The sequence below is a fragment of the Sinocyclocheilus rhinocerous genome, unplaced genomic scaffold (genome assembly GCF_001515625.1).
Source record: "Sinocyclocheilus rhinocerous isolate Xijiao unplaced genomic scaffold, SAMN03320098_v1.1 scaffold8065, whole genome shotgun sequence".
Taxonomy (NCBI): Eukaryota; Metazoa; Chordata; class Actinopteri; order Cypriniformes; family Cyprinidae; genus Sinocyclocheilus; species Sinocyclocheilus rhinocerous.
The window spans coordinates 59639-73641 of record NW_015627889.1 but is presented as its reverse complement, the minus strand read 5'-3'; the positions used below and the strand labels follow the sequence as shown (position 1 = coordinate 73641).

The window sequence follows — 14003 nt, the reverse complement described above, 5'->3', positions numbered from 1 at the left end:
AGACAAGGGTGACAAGGGTGGAACTCCTTATATGGGCATTTGGAAGAACACACCCGCGCACGCATCGACCGCAAGAGCCGCAAGAGCCGCCCATCAACGCGCTTCATCCGTCGGGACTCGCTCGGGAAGAATGTCTCCAAAGTGTGTTTTTGGTTGTAAGGGAAAGATAACTCAGCGTTAACTTTTTCCGGAGCAGCAACGGAGTTTCACAAGTGTGTTTGTTGACGAACGTTTTATAAACAAGGGCCAGTTCGACGCTGGATTTGCACATCGTTTGATACTGATGGAGCGGTCCCAGTGATAAAAGATCCCGGTCATGATTCAGAACTGCAGACGGGAAGTGAAACGGCATCAAATGTCTGTTTTGTTGGCATGAGGCACCCAAGTGCTCGTCACTCTTTAGCTCCGCCCATAATGGGACCTTTAAGAAGCGGTCATGGTTACAGGGTTTCTTTTAACGGCACAAATCGAGAACACACGAGTGATACCGGTTTGGAGCGATTTGGGCAACATGGGGTGGAAAGTGACGTCACACGGTCAAAAAAATATTGTTTATTATCTCAAACACCAAACCAATAAAAACGTTCGTTTTTGCGGCACAAATCAGCACAAACGAATGGCATAGTTTTGGTGATTATTTCTTTTTATGGGGTGCCAACTTCACGGAGGTCTTTTACACAGTTACAGTTTACTACCCTTAATGTAAATGAAGTTGCTCCTGTCGTGACAGCTGTGCTCTGTATGTTAATGAAGTTCTGACCCCTGATTGTCTGAGACGGTTCTCGGTGTCCCACACCCGCTCCCATTCTACAATTGGTCACCATTTGCTCAGGATGTGATCATCCCAAATTATCTAGAAATAACATAACTGTTGACTTTCCTCTTCTCTTTAATAATTAAGCCGTCCTTGGGAAATGAGCATCAAACATCTATCAGTGAGTGGAATCTGGGTCGGGGCAGACTGTAGTTTCTTACAACACTGGTCTCTGTGTGTCTGCAGGACTGTTCGCGCAAACGCAGGTCCCGTCTTTAAGGGCGTGTGTAAAAACTTCTCGTGGTCGCAGGGTCACGGCTACATCAGACCAGCTCACGGTGGAGAGGACATCTTCGTACACGTCTCAGAGTGGGTCAGAGTTCACGGACCTGCTCGGACTGAAGCATCAGACGCTTTAGTGTCGTCACAATCAGGTCCACTTCACACCTCAAAACCAAGAGTAAAAATAGAAGAAAAAGTAATAATGATAACAACAATAATAAAGTATAACAATAACCCTGTAAAAACTATATTTTCAAAATTGTAGGTAAAAAATGATTGCAGTATGTTCTGCAAGAAAAACTCTATTTCAGTCTTTCTACTTTAAAATTCCATGTTTAATTCAATGTGTTACTTGTGAAATTTTACTAGCAATTTCTGTGTGAAAATGGTTTCTTTTTTAGTGAACTAGGATTAAACATTTAAAAAATAATACATTTACATTTATGCATTTTTATCCAAAGCGACTTACAGTGCATTCAGGCTATACATTTTTTGTACCAGTATGTAATAAAAATAATTTAATAAAGTATGAAAATAATAAAAATGATAAATCAATACAATATAATATTTTAAATATATTATCATTTTAGTAGTAGTAGTAGTAGTAGTATGAAGTATAATAACAATAATCATCATTTTAAAAATGAAACAACAACAATACTTATATAAAGTATAACAATAATGATAACAATAATTATAATAATAATACAATACAATACAAACGATATAATTATATAAAGTATTACAAAAACAATAACATATAATTTTATCACGTATACTATTCATAGCTATAACAATAGTAATAAACATTTATTATAAAATAATAATAATTATTATTATTAATTGTGTCCAAAGTTTTTTTTATTTCCTGTGGTTTTAGAAAACAGATTTTTAAAATAAAGGGAGCGTTTCCTTCTTTTTTTTTTTAAGAGACAACTACAAAAAAAATGCTGTTTTTTGTTTTTGTTGAACCTGATTTAAAAAAAGAGAAACTTTATATAGCACATTTATGTCTTTGTTGTTTCTAATTTATAATACAAATGATATATTTATCAAGAACAAACATGTCATACCTAACCTGTTATTTGAAATAGCTATTTACTGCAGAAGAAACTGTCATGTTTGTTTGCTGATGCAGAATTATGGTAAAATGTTGTCAGATGCAGTAGCTTCATATCAGACCTCACAGTGTTTTAGAGGTTTTCCCGCTGTTACATGTCCGTGTAAATCACTGCTCCGTCTCTTCGGTAGTATTGAAGGGGAGTACGTTCCTGTGGAGGGAGACGAGGTCACGTACAAGGTCTGTGCGGTCCCGCCCAAGAACGTGAAGGTCCAGGCCGTGGAGGTGTTCCTCACGCACCTCAAAGCAGGAACCAAACACGAGACCTGGTCGGGCCAGATCATCAGCCCCTAGGATCCGGACTGCGGGGAGGCAGGAGGGTGGGCTTTCCCGGAAGAGAGAGCAATGCATCGTGGGAAGGCTTTTGAAAGCTGAAGGGTGCAGAGAATGTTGAGTTCAGCAGACGAGCTGCGTTACGGGAACGTTTAGATCTGAAACAGACTCTACGCAAGTGCACACATGCAAATATTTCTAATTATTGCACACGAATAAACATTGCGTTCGCAACGGCGTCACAGAAGTTTACATAGAGTTTGTTTCTGGTTAAATGAGTCATCTGTAGGTGTGAGAGACTGAGAGATGATGGTTGAACATCCTCAAATCAAACGCATCGATCCAGTGGCACACGCTACACTTGTGGCTGTTTTTGGCTCTTATATTTATTTATGCATTTATTTTTGATGTTAAATAGATGGTAACAGGGTGAATCTCACAAAAACCTGTCCAGAACGTATCATATTCACATTTACAGTCATATTCACCCCAAAATCAAAAGGAAAAAGTAAGCAATTATGTCTTGCATAAAGACTATTTTCAGGACAATTTAACACATTTACCCCCAAATTCATAATACTGGAAAATAATAATAATTTGTAAAGCATTTTACAGCATTGTGCATTTTAAAACATCATAAATTGTACTTGTTGTACTGACTTTAAGCATTTAGATGCATTTTATTCATGCATTTTACTGATTTTAATTTTAAAAATCACGAGAATCATTACTGAGAATAAAAATAATGACTAAAAACTTGGTACAGCATTTATTGTTTTACTTATAGCAGCTCTTATATTTATTTATGCATTTATTTTTGATGTTAAATAGATGGTAACAGGGTGAATCTCACAAAAACCTGTCCAGAACGTATCATATTCACATTTACAGTCATATTCACCCCAAAATCAAAAGGAAAAAGTAAGCAATTATGTCTTGCATAAAGACTATTTTCAGGACAATTTAACACATTTACCCCCAAATTCATAATACTGGAAAATAATAATAATTTGTAGAGCATTTTACAGCATTGTGCATTTTAAAGCATCATAAATTGTACTTGTTGTAGCAACACACAGAAGTAAACAAAGGTGTATGTTTGTAGAGTAATTTACAACAGCTTCGAACTTGGCTCAGCCAATCAGAATCAAGGAACGGAACTCTCCGTTTTATAATTAGAAACACTTGATGTCCGATTAATAAAACGGTCGACGTAAGAAAGGTCTTAATAAAAAATCCCTGGAAATCAGTGGGATCAGCATCATGTTTTCAGGGATCAACGATGCTAGGTTCTCTCTGGAATGATAATATCACGTCTAAACTGATTCGTAATCTTAACCACGCTAAAAGAGAGCGATGCGACAAACCTAGATCAACTATTAATTAACTTCGCGTTAGATCAGATTTTGTCGTTTCGGTCCGTCATTCATTCATAAATATGCAGATTTTATCATCATCTTCTAAATATCTCAGAGTCAATCCGAGATCAGAGCCACATTCAACTACAATCACAAACATCTCAAATAAGATCACGAGACCATAATAAAACTTAAGCGTAAAAAACTTAACGTGGAACAGACAGAACTGATCACTCGTTTCATCACGTTGCGATTGGTCAGCGACACAGTGGTTACGTTCACACTGCAGTTCCGATGTCTGATTGGGTTCATTAAAGCCACGTTCACACTACAGTATTTTAAGCCTGATTAGCAAATTAATGAGCTCGCCGACAGGTGACAGCAGCATTTGTATAGAATCTGAAACCCTTAACTGTTTTGGACACCGAAGGCTTGTCTGAGGTGCTAGAAAGCCACAGAAACAGGTGCGTGTCTTCAGTATCTCACAAAACAGGGCTGCAACCACTGCAGACATCTGATTAATCAGATATGGCCAAATTTGTCTCTGATATTCTGCTGCTCCGCTGCACTCTATTGCTCTGTTTATTGTTAGGATGAGAAAAGTGTTTATTTTTTGTGGTCTGCGTATAAAGGCACTCATCAATGTCAAATGATTGAGATGGCCAATCAAATCAAAGGAGGCGGGGTTTACCGTTCAAAGAAGCCGAGCTGATCAGTTTTAACGGCTGAAAAATGTGACGTAAGATGTAGGCTACAGCTAAACATTAATATCCGTCAACCGTTGTAGGACAGAAATGCTAATCGAACGACAGTATTACGCACGTATGCAGACTACTCAACGTTTTGTCAGATTTCATAGTTTTGAAGAAATCATGCATTCGAGTAATGTATTTTGTAATAGCCCATATGACAAAACGAGCAGTTCTGTGGAGTGGATGCGTGAATATTTTAAAATAAAACAGTTTAAATGCATTATTTTACAATAAGTTGTGAATACAAATTTTCATTATTCCCTTAAATGCCTTTAAATCGTTTAATTCCTTTAAATAAATAAAGCACCATTACGTGACGGAGCACACGAGGTAAACAGAAAAGCAAACGCCTCTTACTAATTACTGATAGCTAATGTTACTTCGGTTAAAAAGATGAGTTAAAAGCTAGTTTACAGCGTTGAGGTGTCAAACAGTGCACTGTCAATCATCATAATTTCTGGATTGAGTCCTGTACTCTTTCATCATTCAGAGGATTCACTGTATTTTAAAAACAGTTGTCACTCCGGAAATGTTGCAGTGTGAACGTAGCCACAGTAAAACGCTTTTTATTATGAAACGAGGCGAAATCTTTCGATTTAAAATTAATATTTGAACATTAAAAAACTAAGAGCACACACTGATGAGGCCCTGTCAGTGATATTTACATGCAGTCCCTTCAGTCTGCAGATCAGCAGTGGATTGGTTTGATCTCCATGTGTGATGGCTCTCAGGCTTTGCCCACAGTGACCAGTAGTGGGCGCAGCCGCTTTCACGCCTCATTGGGTGGAGCGTTTACGAACATCTCCCTGCAGAGCCTCGCTGTGTCTTCAGGGGAGCAGACGGTGAAACCGATGGTACGAGGGTCCTCGAAGATCTCGTAGTCATTTCCACCCTGATCCGTGAACAAATATTACAAATAAATAAACATAAACACACATTAATACAGATACACAGCCATTCAATTACGCACCAACGAAGTTTCGTTGCCGAAAAAGTAGATGGCGTCCAATCCTTCCTGTTCCAGGACGTCCAGACAGAGGCGTTTGTCCCAGCCCTCCGGGAAGATGTCGAAACTGATCAAACCCCCTGCAGACAATGACAAAACCCACAATTAAGAGACAATTTAAGAAAAGATTCATTTAACATTGGTGTAACCTTGAGCATCAACTTTGCATTCGTTTTACATATGAGTATCAGTTTATCTACAACGCCAGAAGCGTTTTTCCAGATAATGTTCAGTAAAGTTTTTAGCCGTTTGCAAACTTCTACCAGTTTTATCCAGTAAATTAGATGCCCTCATACCAAACCCTGCCTTCCTAACACGTGCCAGCCGATGTGATGCCAGCAAACCTGAGCATGTAAATGAATGACAGGTACACAGTGGTTTTGATTGATTAATCAAATGCAGGCTGCTTCTCTGACTCAGTTGCATTGTTTACAAAGCATTAACCCTGTAAATAATAGTCCAAAAAAATACATTTTTAAATGGAACTATTTTTGAACCTTTAGAAAAAATCTATAATAAAGAAAGTTTGCATATGTGTTTTTGTTGAGTATCATTTGATGCATCAGGCTTTTATGGCTCATATAGTATGACACAGAGGCAGACTTACCCATTAGGCAAAGGTAGGCGACCGCCTTGGGCCCCCAAAAGTCATGGGCCCCCTAAAATGCTTTTCATCTACGAGATGCGCATTAAGCACGGACACGCGAACGGTTGCTTTTTACGGTGTTTATCACCACGACAACCGTCTGCGTGTCCGAGTTGAACACACTTCTCGTGTATCCTGCTTGTAGCAAATGAAAATATCATGCATCTGAAGCTGTAATTAAATATTGAGCACCAGTGCGTATTATATGTTTATTGTTTTAAATGCTGTTAAAATGACGCATACGCAACCAACCGGTTGATATAATCCTTAGGTGTGTAAATGTATAATTTCCTTTTCATTATTTTTTTCTTTTTCATTTAAATTTGTAGTTAAAATAACTAAAATAAGTGTATTTTAAAGTTTAGAATTAGACAGCAGAGAATGAATGTGCATTTTCAATAATCACGTCTGCAGTTTTTGTTCAGACCAATACGAAAATCCACCCACATAACCCTGTTTTAAATTAATATCATAATTTATACTTCCGACTCATCTCTTTTCTTAAAAAATAGTTGAAAGGCTCAATTGTGAAGTTTATCATTTTATAATTTATTTTGTTTTTGTGAAAACTGTAAGTCAATTGCTATTTCGTGGTCTACAGCATGAAAGAAAAATGTAGAAACATTGGACACACCTGTGGGGCACCATTGTGCAGCAGCAAGCATCACAACAAAAAAGGAACCTCAAAGCTAAATTTGTAAATGTGTGCAAATACATAGGGCCCCATTCATATATTTTGCCTGGGGCCCCCAAATCACTAAATCCGCCCCTGGTCTGACACAGTGAAAATATGTGGGGGAAAATACCTCAAAGATCTTTGTAACAGTATAGCAGATAAATGAAATTATATTAATACCGGTCATCACTCTATATCTCCAAACAATGTCTTAGTAAGATGAGACTTAAATGCTTAGTTTTATGATCAAAACATATAAAGCAATGCAATACAATGATGACTGAGAGATGAACAAATAAACGTTTCTCAAAAGCCTGACGGATCATATTTGAGACTCACTTATTTTTCTAAAGAATTATAACTGAAAGCTAAGCTGCTTCAGTCCAGTAAGTGTTCATCTTGAAATATCACTAACAATATCAAAGTTATTACTTTATAAAAAACCATGAAGCATGAGCTGAAGGTGGACGTTTGTGCAGGTACTAAAAGAGCTTTTACTTGCTAAGGGTCTGAACTATCAATCAGACGACAGAAGGCATGCAGTAGATTGTGTGCAACAGGTTTTCCAGCAAAGTTTAAAGGGGTCATATGATGCGATTTCAAGTTTTCCTTTCTCTATGGAGTGTTACAAGCTCTTGGTGCATAAAGAAGATCTGTAAAGTTGCAAAGACTAAAGTCTCAAATCCAACGAGATATTCTTTATAAAAGTTAAGAGTTAACCACGCCTACCTAAAACGGCTCGTTCTAACACGCCCCCACATGTCTACATCACTATGTGGAAAAAACAAAGCCAGTGTGTGTGAAACTCAGCTGAACTTTAGAGGCAAAACTGCTGGAAATTGACTCCAGACGTCAAAGCTAATACACCTCATTTTGAGTGTGTGTGTGTGTGTTTTCTCTCACGGGTCATTGGTCTGTCAACACACACACGAGCGCATTCGTTCGCTTATCACATTTAACACAGATAACGTGCGTGTGTGTTTTATGTGCTGTGCAGGTACAAACAGCTCTGTTTCAGCACGCTTCATTTGCTTCGGATCCTCAGAGAGCTGGTGATGTCATTTCCTGCTCACCTCTGGTGAACCGCAGACCTTTTCCTGCAAACTCCTTCTGCAGAGCCGCCACAAACTTCTCTCGTATCTTCTCTCTCTGCGGGACAGGAGAGTTTGGATTGAAGTTTTGGGTTGTTTTTAATGTGTGTTTAGGTTCATTAGTGCTTTAAATGAAAACAATCAATTCGTATGGACCTGTTCACACAGGAACACAGATCGTCTAATGACAACTGTCCAACTTGCTTTACTAAATAGACCTTAAATAGACCTTTCTTTTTGCTGTGCAGGTACAAACAGCTCTGTTTCAGCACGGCTCATTTGCTTCAGATCATCAGAGAGCTGGTGATGTCATTTCCTGCTCACCTCTGGTGAACCGCAGACCTTTTCCTGCAAACTCCTCCTGCAGAGCCGCCACAAACTTCTCTCGTATCTTCTCTCTCTGCGGGACGGGAGAGTTTGGATTATTTTAAATGTGCGCTTAGGTTCATTAGGGTTTTAAATCAAAACTGTCGATTTGTATGGTCCGGTTCACACCAGAAACACAAATCGTCCAATGACAACTGTCCGACTTGTTTTACTCTGGGTGTAAAAAGACCTGAGGATTTCATGTGAACAAATCCTCAACCTTTGGCCAATTCTGGAAAAATCTTAACTTTTATAAAGAATATATCTTTGGATTTGAGACTTTAGTCTTTGCAACTTTACAGATCTTCTTTATGCACCAAGAGCTTGTAACACTCCAAAGAGAAAGGAAAACTTGAAATCGCATCATATGACCCCTTTAATATTTTCAGGATCTACAGACACACATAATCAATCACCTGTTTGGAGATGAGTTTGCCATCTTTGTATTGCACGGTTCCATTTTCGGCAAAGACGTAGTCAAACTTGTGTATGACTGCAGAGAGAAAGAACATGACACAACAGAATGAGACGCAATCAAAGCACTCTGTTCAGCATATCTTATCATCATCCTGATGACCTTTACCTGTGTTACACAACACACATACTGATGTAAACAAGCTCATTTACACTCAGAGAGCTTCAGTGCTCATTCTGATTCATTCGAGACCCACAGTTTGATCACTGACTGGATGACTTAATGATGTCAAAGTCACTTTAACTCACATCAGATCCAGGTTCTGCTCTAATCTGAGTGTGAATGTGGTTGGATTCGGTTCTGCAGTGTACTGTTCTCAGTCTGATTCAATCCGGATCTCTTGGTTTATCTAATCAGAGCTGCACAACTATAATGACAACGCCAATCATCAAATGCTGATGACACTATAAACTGATCTAGATAAATGATAAGATCTAGAGAAAAGACAAACAGAGAGTCGAGACTGAAATTAACACCCACAGGTGAGACAAAACCACACATCAAAAATACACAAAAATATAAACTTGTCTTCTAGACAGCAATGCAATTAACATTGTACATTCATGCATTTGGCAGATGCTTTTATCCGAAGCGACTTACATTGTATTTAAGGAATAGATTTGATCATGCATTCAATGGGAATCAAACCCATGATCTCTGTGTTTCTGTCTCCATACTGTTAGATCATGCCTCCATGCCAGAAATATCAGATCCAGCCCCGGATGCCAGATCCTGTCAGAAAATATCTGTTTTATCTGATGACAGAACAGCTAGTCAGCAAAGATGTCTAATATCCTGGTACTCAAAATTGTATTAACAGTCTTCTATCAGCCAAGAAGCCAGAGAAGAGCAGAAGCAGGAGACAAAGTGATGATGATAAAAACAAGAGCAGAGTTTATTGAATAATCTTAGTTGCGTAGACTTCGTCTGACCAGCTCAAATCCAACAAGTCTTATAATATCACAAGCAATAGCAACACTGTCACATCATCCCGTGACATTAAAAGTCTTGAAATGGAGACATTCCCTTATCTCTTACTTGTGAAGACAAATATTCCTTGAAACCACACAATCATAAGATTAAACAACAATGGGAAAATTATAATGTAATATAAATGACTAATCAATGAATGAATAAATGGAATGAGTGTATAAATGGATCAAATGATTATTATAAATGATTATATGATCAAATGGAATAATAAAATGATAAATGAATGAATTAATGAATAAATGAAACAACACAAATGTATGGTTGCTCTCTTGAAGCAACACACACACACTATTTGCTACAAAGAATCATTAGATCCTTCAATACTCTACTCCAAATGCTTCTCAGATGTTCCTCCCAAGAAAAACAAAAAGGTAATCTCACAAGTGTCTCCTCTGAAGTTTCATAAGAAATCTCAAGAATGTCTCAAACTGTGCTCATCGAAAGTCTCAATATGAAATCAAACATTTCTCATCGAACACTCCTTTCTCATCATTCGCATTAACCTGAGACAAGGCTTATAGTTTAGAGAAGCATAACTGGGAACTAAGCCTTCTGAGCTTTAAAAAAGCAACCTGTGAGCAATCATTTGTTCAACCGTGGTAGTGACGTCTACTGGTATTGATTTCATAACTTTTTCTCCATTCCAGTGGTCACAGATGAATTTCACAAAGGAATTATGGGATATCAGCTGTTGTGTTGATGTCTGAGTTGACTCAGTGATCCAGTCAAACCAGCTCCTCCACATTCTACATCTGACGCAATATCCAGAACCCATTAAACACATGTTTGGTTAATGATCCTAAAGACTCGTGACCGTCTTCAGGGCGGATCATGAAGAAATGTATGATTCTCACCTTCATCTCCTTCTCCGAGCTGTTCTGCGATTTTGGAATAATCTGAACCACCCACCACGCCGATCTTCACCTTCTTTCTCAAGGCCTGGAAAAAATCGTCCAGCTCAGGGTCGATCTTCTGCAGACACACGCACAGAGTTACATCACTGTGGGGTTTCTGCTGTGGCCTCAGTGCCCCTGAAAACTGATTTACGACTCCATTAAACCGTGGCATGCAGCTGTTCAACAGGTTTCAGAGTATTTTTGATCAGGGAACACACTTTGGGTAGACTAAATAGTCCAAATACGTTGACTAGTCTTGTAAACCATCATGTCTGCAGCCCTGTGTGGTATACTTTACATTTATGTGTTCAGCAGAAGTTTAAGTGCACGTTAGTCAGATTAATGGCAGTGTTGTTTACTGACTGGTTGCGTAACGAAACGCTCTTGTTTTTCTGTCAGAGCTGCAGACTGTCATACACTCACGCTAGCACTGTACAGTAAGTCATATCGTCTGTGATTCATAACAGTGTGCTAGGAGGGGAATATGAATAGACATTTTAATAAACGTATAAGAAAACTCCCAGGTGTTTAATGAGGGAGTTTAAGAGCATCATGAAGGTGTGGCCGATAAACAATTAAAGGGGTCATGAACTGCATTTATTATTATTATTATTAATTTATAATGTTCTCTGAGGTTCACTTATGTTAGTGTGATTTTATATATATATATATATATATAAAAAAAAAAAAGAGAATTCAATTTGCGACATGACGAAACAGCGCTCGCGTCCGATCTAGATATGTTAGGATCACAAGGAAGGCAATTCAAAGACTATTTTTCATAACTTACACTACACAGTGTCTTGTAATCTTGTAATGTCATCTGTATGGTTCTGTTGAAGTAATCCTGTGTTTGCGTCTCTCTAGTATTTCCTCTCCTCTACTACAAGCACGTATCAGTGGGCGGAGCTAAAGAGGCAGTGGTGTCGAAGCAGGTGCTGATCTTTCCTGCGGAGGCGGGGCTTAGCCACACTATTACGTCATAAAGTGGCACATTCCAAAACAAGTCCTTTTCTGAGCTTGGTTTCAATAAAAGCTGTTTCTAAACTAACGAGAAAGTTTTGAGTTTTGAAACTTACAGGATGTTTTTATAGTACATTGACCCGTTACATGTCAAAAGATCAAGGGGAATTTGATTTCTCAGTTCATGACCCTTTTAATCAGTGAAGCTTTCACACCAAAACACAAGGCTACACTGACAGTATAAAGGTCCTTCACAAGAACGATAATGATGAATGAATATTAGCGTTCACACCAAAGGACGTTCCGTTTACTCTTGGCGCACACATGTTGTGTGGAAATAAACTCAGCATGCTCTTTAAAGTGGGAAGGTTTTCTGATTGGCTAGTGTTATCATCAAAGCGGTAAAAGTGATTACATCAACACCGTTCCTAGGCGTTTCCGTGATTCTCTTGAAGTTTAAACGGTTTTAAAACATTCTCGCTATCGCGTCTGGGTGTGAACGGGCTATTAACGTTGTAAAACAGCATTTCTGTGTCTTGACGTTCTGTATATAAGCTGTAAATGTTATTTTTACTTTTCATTTTTCATTACTATAACGTTCACATAAGTTAAAGCGGAGGACAGGACTGATGATGCAACATCTGAGGACACTGATACCAACTCATCTGAACGTAAATAAACACTTCATGAGCAGAACGGCATGTTAAGCGGCAGATTTCAGTAAGTGCTCATGCAACAGAACGAACCGAATTGGGACACGTTCCTTCAACAAACTGTCCAAGAAACAGAATGTTCACCGTACAATAGTCGCGTGTTGGTAATGTTTAGGAACTAACCATGAACTAACATTACAAGAGCGTTGCATGGGAACCATTGTCTACGTGCAGAACGAGTGTATACTGTACAAACACACAAAAGCATACTCATTCACCAATAATACACACTCACGAGACATATTTCACCTACACACAGATCAGCGCTGCAAATAGAAACATATAATGTTCTCATTAGAGCAGAGAGGACGCACGTTTTATAGCCCTTTAAATGTTTTGCATAATGTTATCTCATAACTATCATGTTGATTAAAAAGTATTTTATATAAATTCATAGCCTGGCATCTTACCTCTCTCGGGGGTGTCAGCGTTCCGTCCACATCAAACAAGCACAAAACATTGCGACCTCCGGCTAAAAGAGACTTCATATTCATGTCTTCTAGTCCAGCAATTGAAGTAGACATTTAAATTTTTTAAATAGATCAAATAAGACAATATATACAAATCAGACTCTAAATGACTCAAGATGAGTTAATGCATAAGAATAATAACGAGACACAGTCTCTCGTCTTTCATGAAACCGAAAGATAAAGTCAATACTGATGAGTATTATTGACCAAGATTACAGTGTATACTGCAGGCTACATGATCACTGCTGAGTGTGAATGAATCCGCACATGTAGTTCTTCTGCGGCACTCTCCGCCCTGAGGAGGGGGTCCGCCCCAGCCAATCAAATGCGCGGAGTCTGGTCACGTGCGCGAAGGGGGCGTTACCGCGCTGTGAGATGAGTACATGGAATTCGGAAGCTTCACGTAACAAGCGCGTTTAAACGCGGAGATAGTTCGACCTCTCACCTACTTCATTACATCTGATCATAACAACAGCAGCAGCAGCAGAGGAAGCATTACAGAGGATCAAGAAAATAAATAACAACACAAATTAACTGTAATTTACATTTACATTTAGCAGACGCTTTTATCCAAAGCGACTTACAAATGAGGACGATGGAAGCAATCAAAATCAACAAGAGAGCAATGATATGCAAGTGCTATATTTTTAATTATATAACAAATAAAAAGAAAACAATAGAAAAAGAATAGAGCAAGCTAGTGTTAGGCCTTTTTTGCTTTTGTAAATTGTATAATAAGTAAAAAGAAAACAGATAGAATACAAAAAGATTAGAGAAGCTCGTGTTTTTTTTATTTTTTATATATATATAAAACAAGCAGTTAGTAGGCTAAATGAATAGAGTGCAAGTCTAAAAGGGGATTTTCTTTTAAAGAATAGAATTAGAATAGGGAGTGCTAGAGTTAAGAGGGTCAAATAAAGATGGAAGAGATGTGTTTTAGCTGATTCTTGAAGATGGCTAAGGATTCAGCTGCTCGGATTGAAGGAAGGGTAACGGCATTAAACCTGAGAACTCGGAAATTACATATCTGACACACGGAGTATATTTTATTGCAGACCTGCAAAAGGACAAATTAAACTTGGAGAAGTTGTTTCGATTTTCTAGGGGGGCAGAGTGTCAATATACACATTTACCTACACACACACACACACACACACACACACACACAG

At 38.3% G+C, this 14003-nt stretch overlaps 2 protein-coding genes across 2 annotated transcripts in view; one reads left to right on the top strand and one right to left on the bottom strand.

Moving 5' to 3' along the window:
* LOC107734809 (cold shock domain-containing protein C2-like) overlaps positions 1-2638 on the top strand; it is a 6491-nt gene extending 3853 nt beyond the window's left edge. Inside the window, exons 2-3 of the mRNA XM_016546726.1 lie at positions 1001-1123; positions 2288-2638. Coding sequence (XP_016402212.1) covers positions 1001-1123; positions 2288-2450 — 286 coding nt within the window. The 3' untranslated portion in view covers positions 2451-2638. The remainder of the gene's footprint in view (positions 1-1000; positions 1124-2287) is intronic.
* Positions 2639-4394: 1756 nt separating this feature from the next.
* On the bottom strand, positions 4395-13063 carry LOC107734797 (phosphomannomutase 1-like). Its single transcript, XM_016546719.1, has 6 exons — positions 12775-13063; positions 10647-10764; positions 8741-8817; positions 8283-8358; positions 5510-5625; positions 4395-5431 (listed from the first exon to the last, which is right to left on the bottom strand). Exons 1-6 carry the CDS (start codon positions 12886-12888, stop codon positions 5309-5311), a joined length of 624 nt encoding a protein of 207 aa, XP_016402205.1. The 5' UTR covers positions 12889-13063; the 3' UTR covers positions 4395-5308.
* Between the last annotated feature and the right edge of the window lie 940 nt (positions 13064-14003).

Coding starts and splice junctions, on each gene's coding strand:
- LOC107734797 (XM_016546719.1), bottom strand. CDS start 12,888: ATGTCTACTTCAATTGCTGGACTAGAAGACATGAATATGAAGTCTCTT. Junction 10,765..12,774: donor CGCTGACACCCCCGAGAGAG/GTAAGATGCCAG, acceptor GTGTGTCTGCAG/AAGATCGACCCTGAGCTGGA. Junction 8,359..8,740: donor GCAAACTCATCTCCAAACAG/GTGATTGATTAT, acceptor CCCGTCCCGCAG/AGAGAGAAGATACGAGAGAA.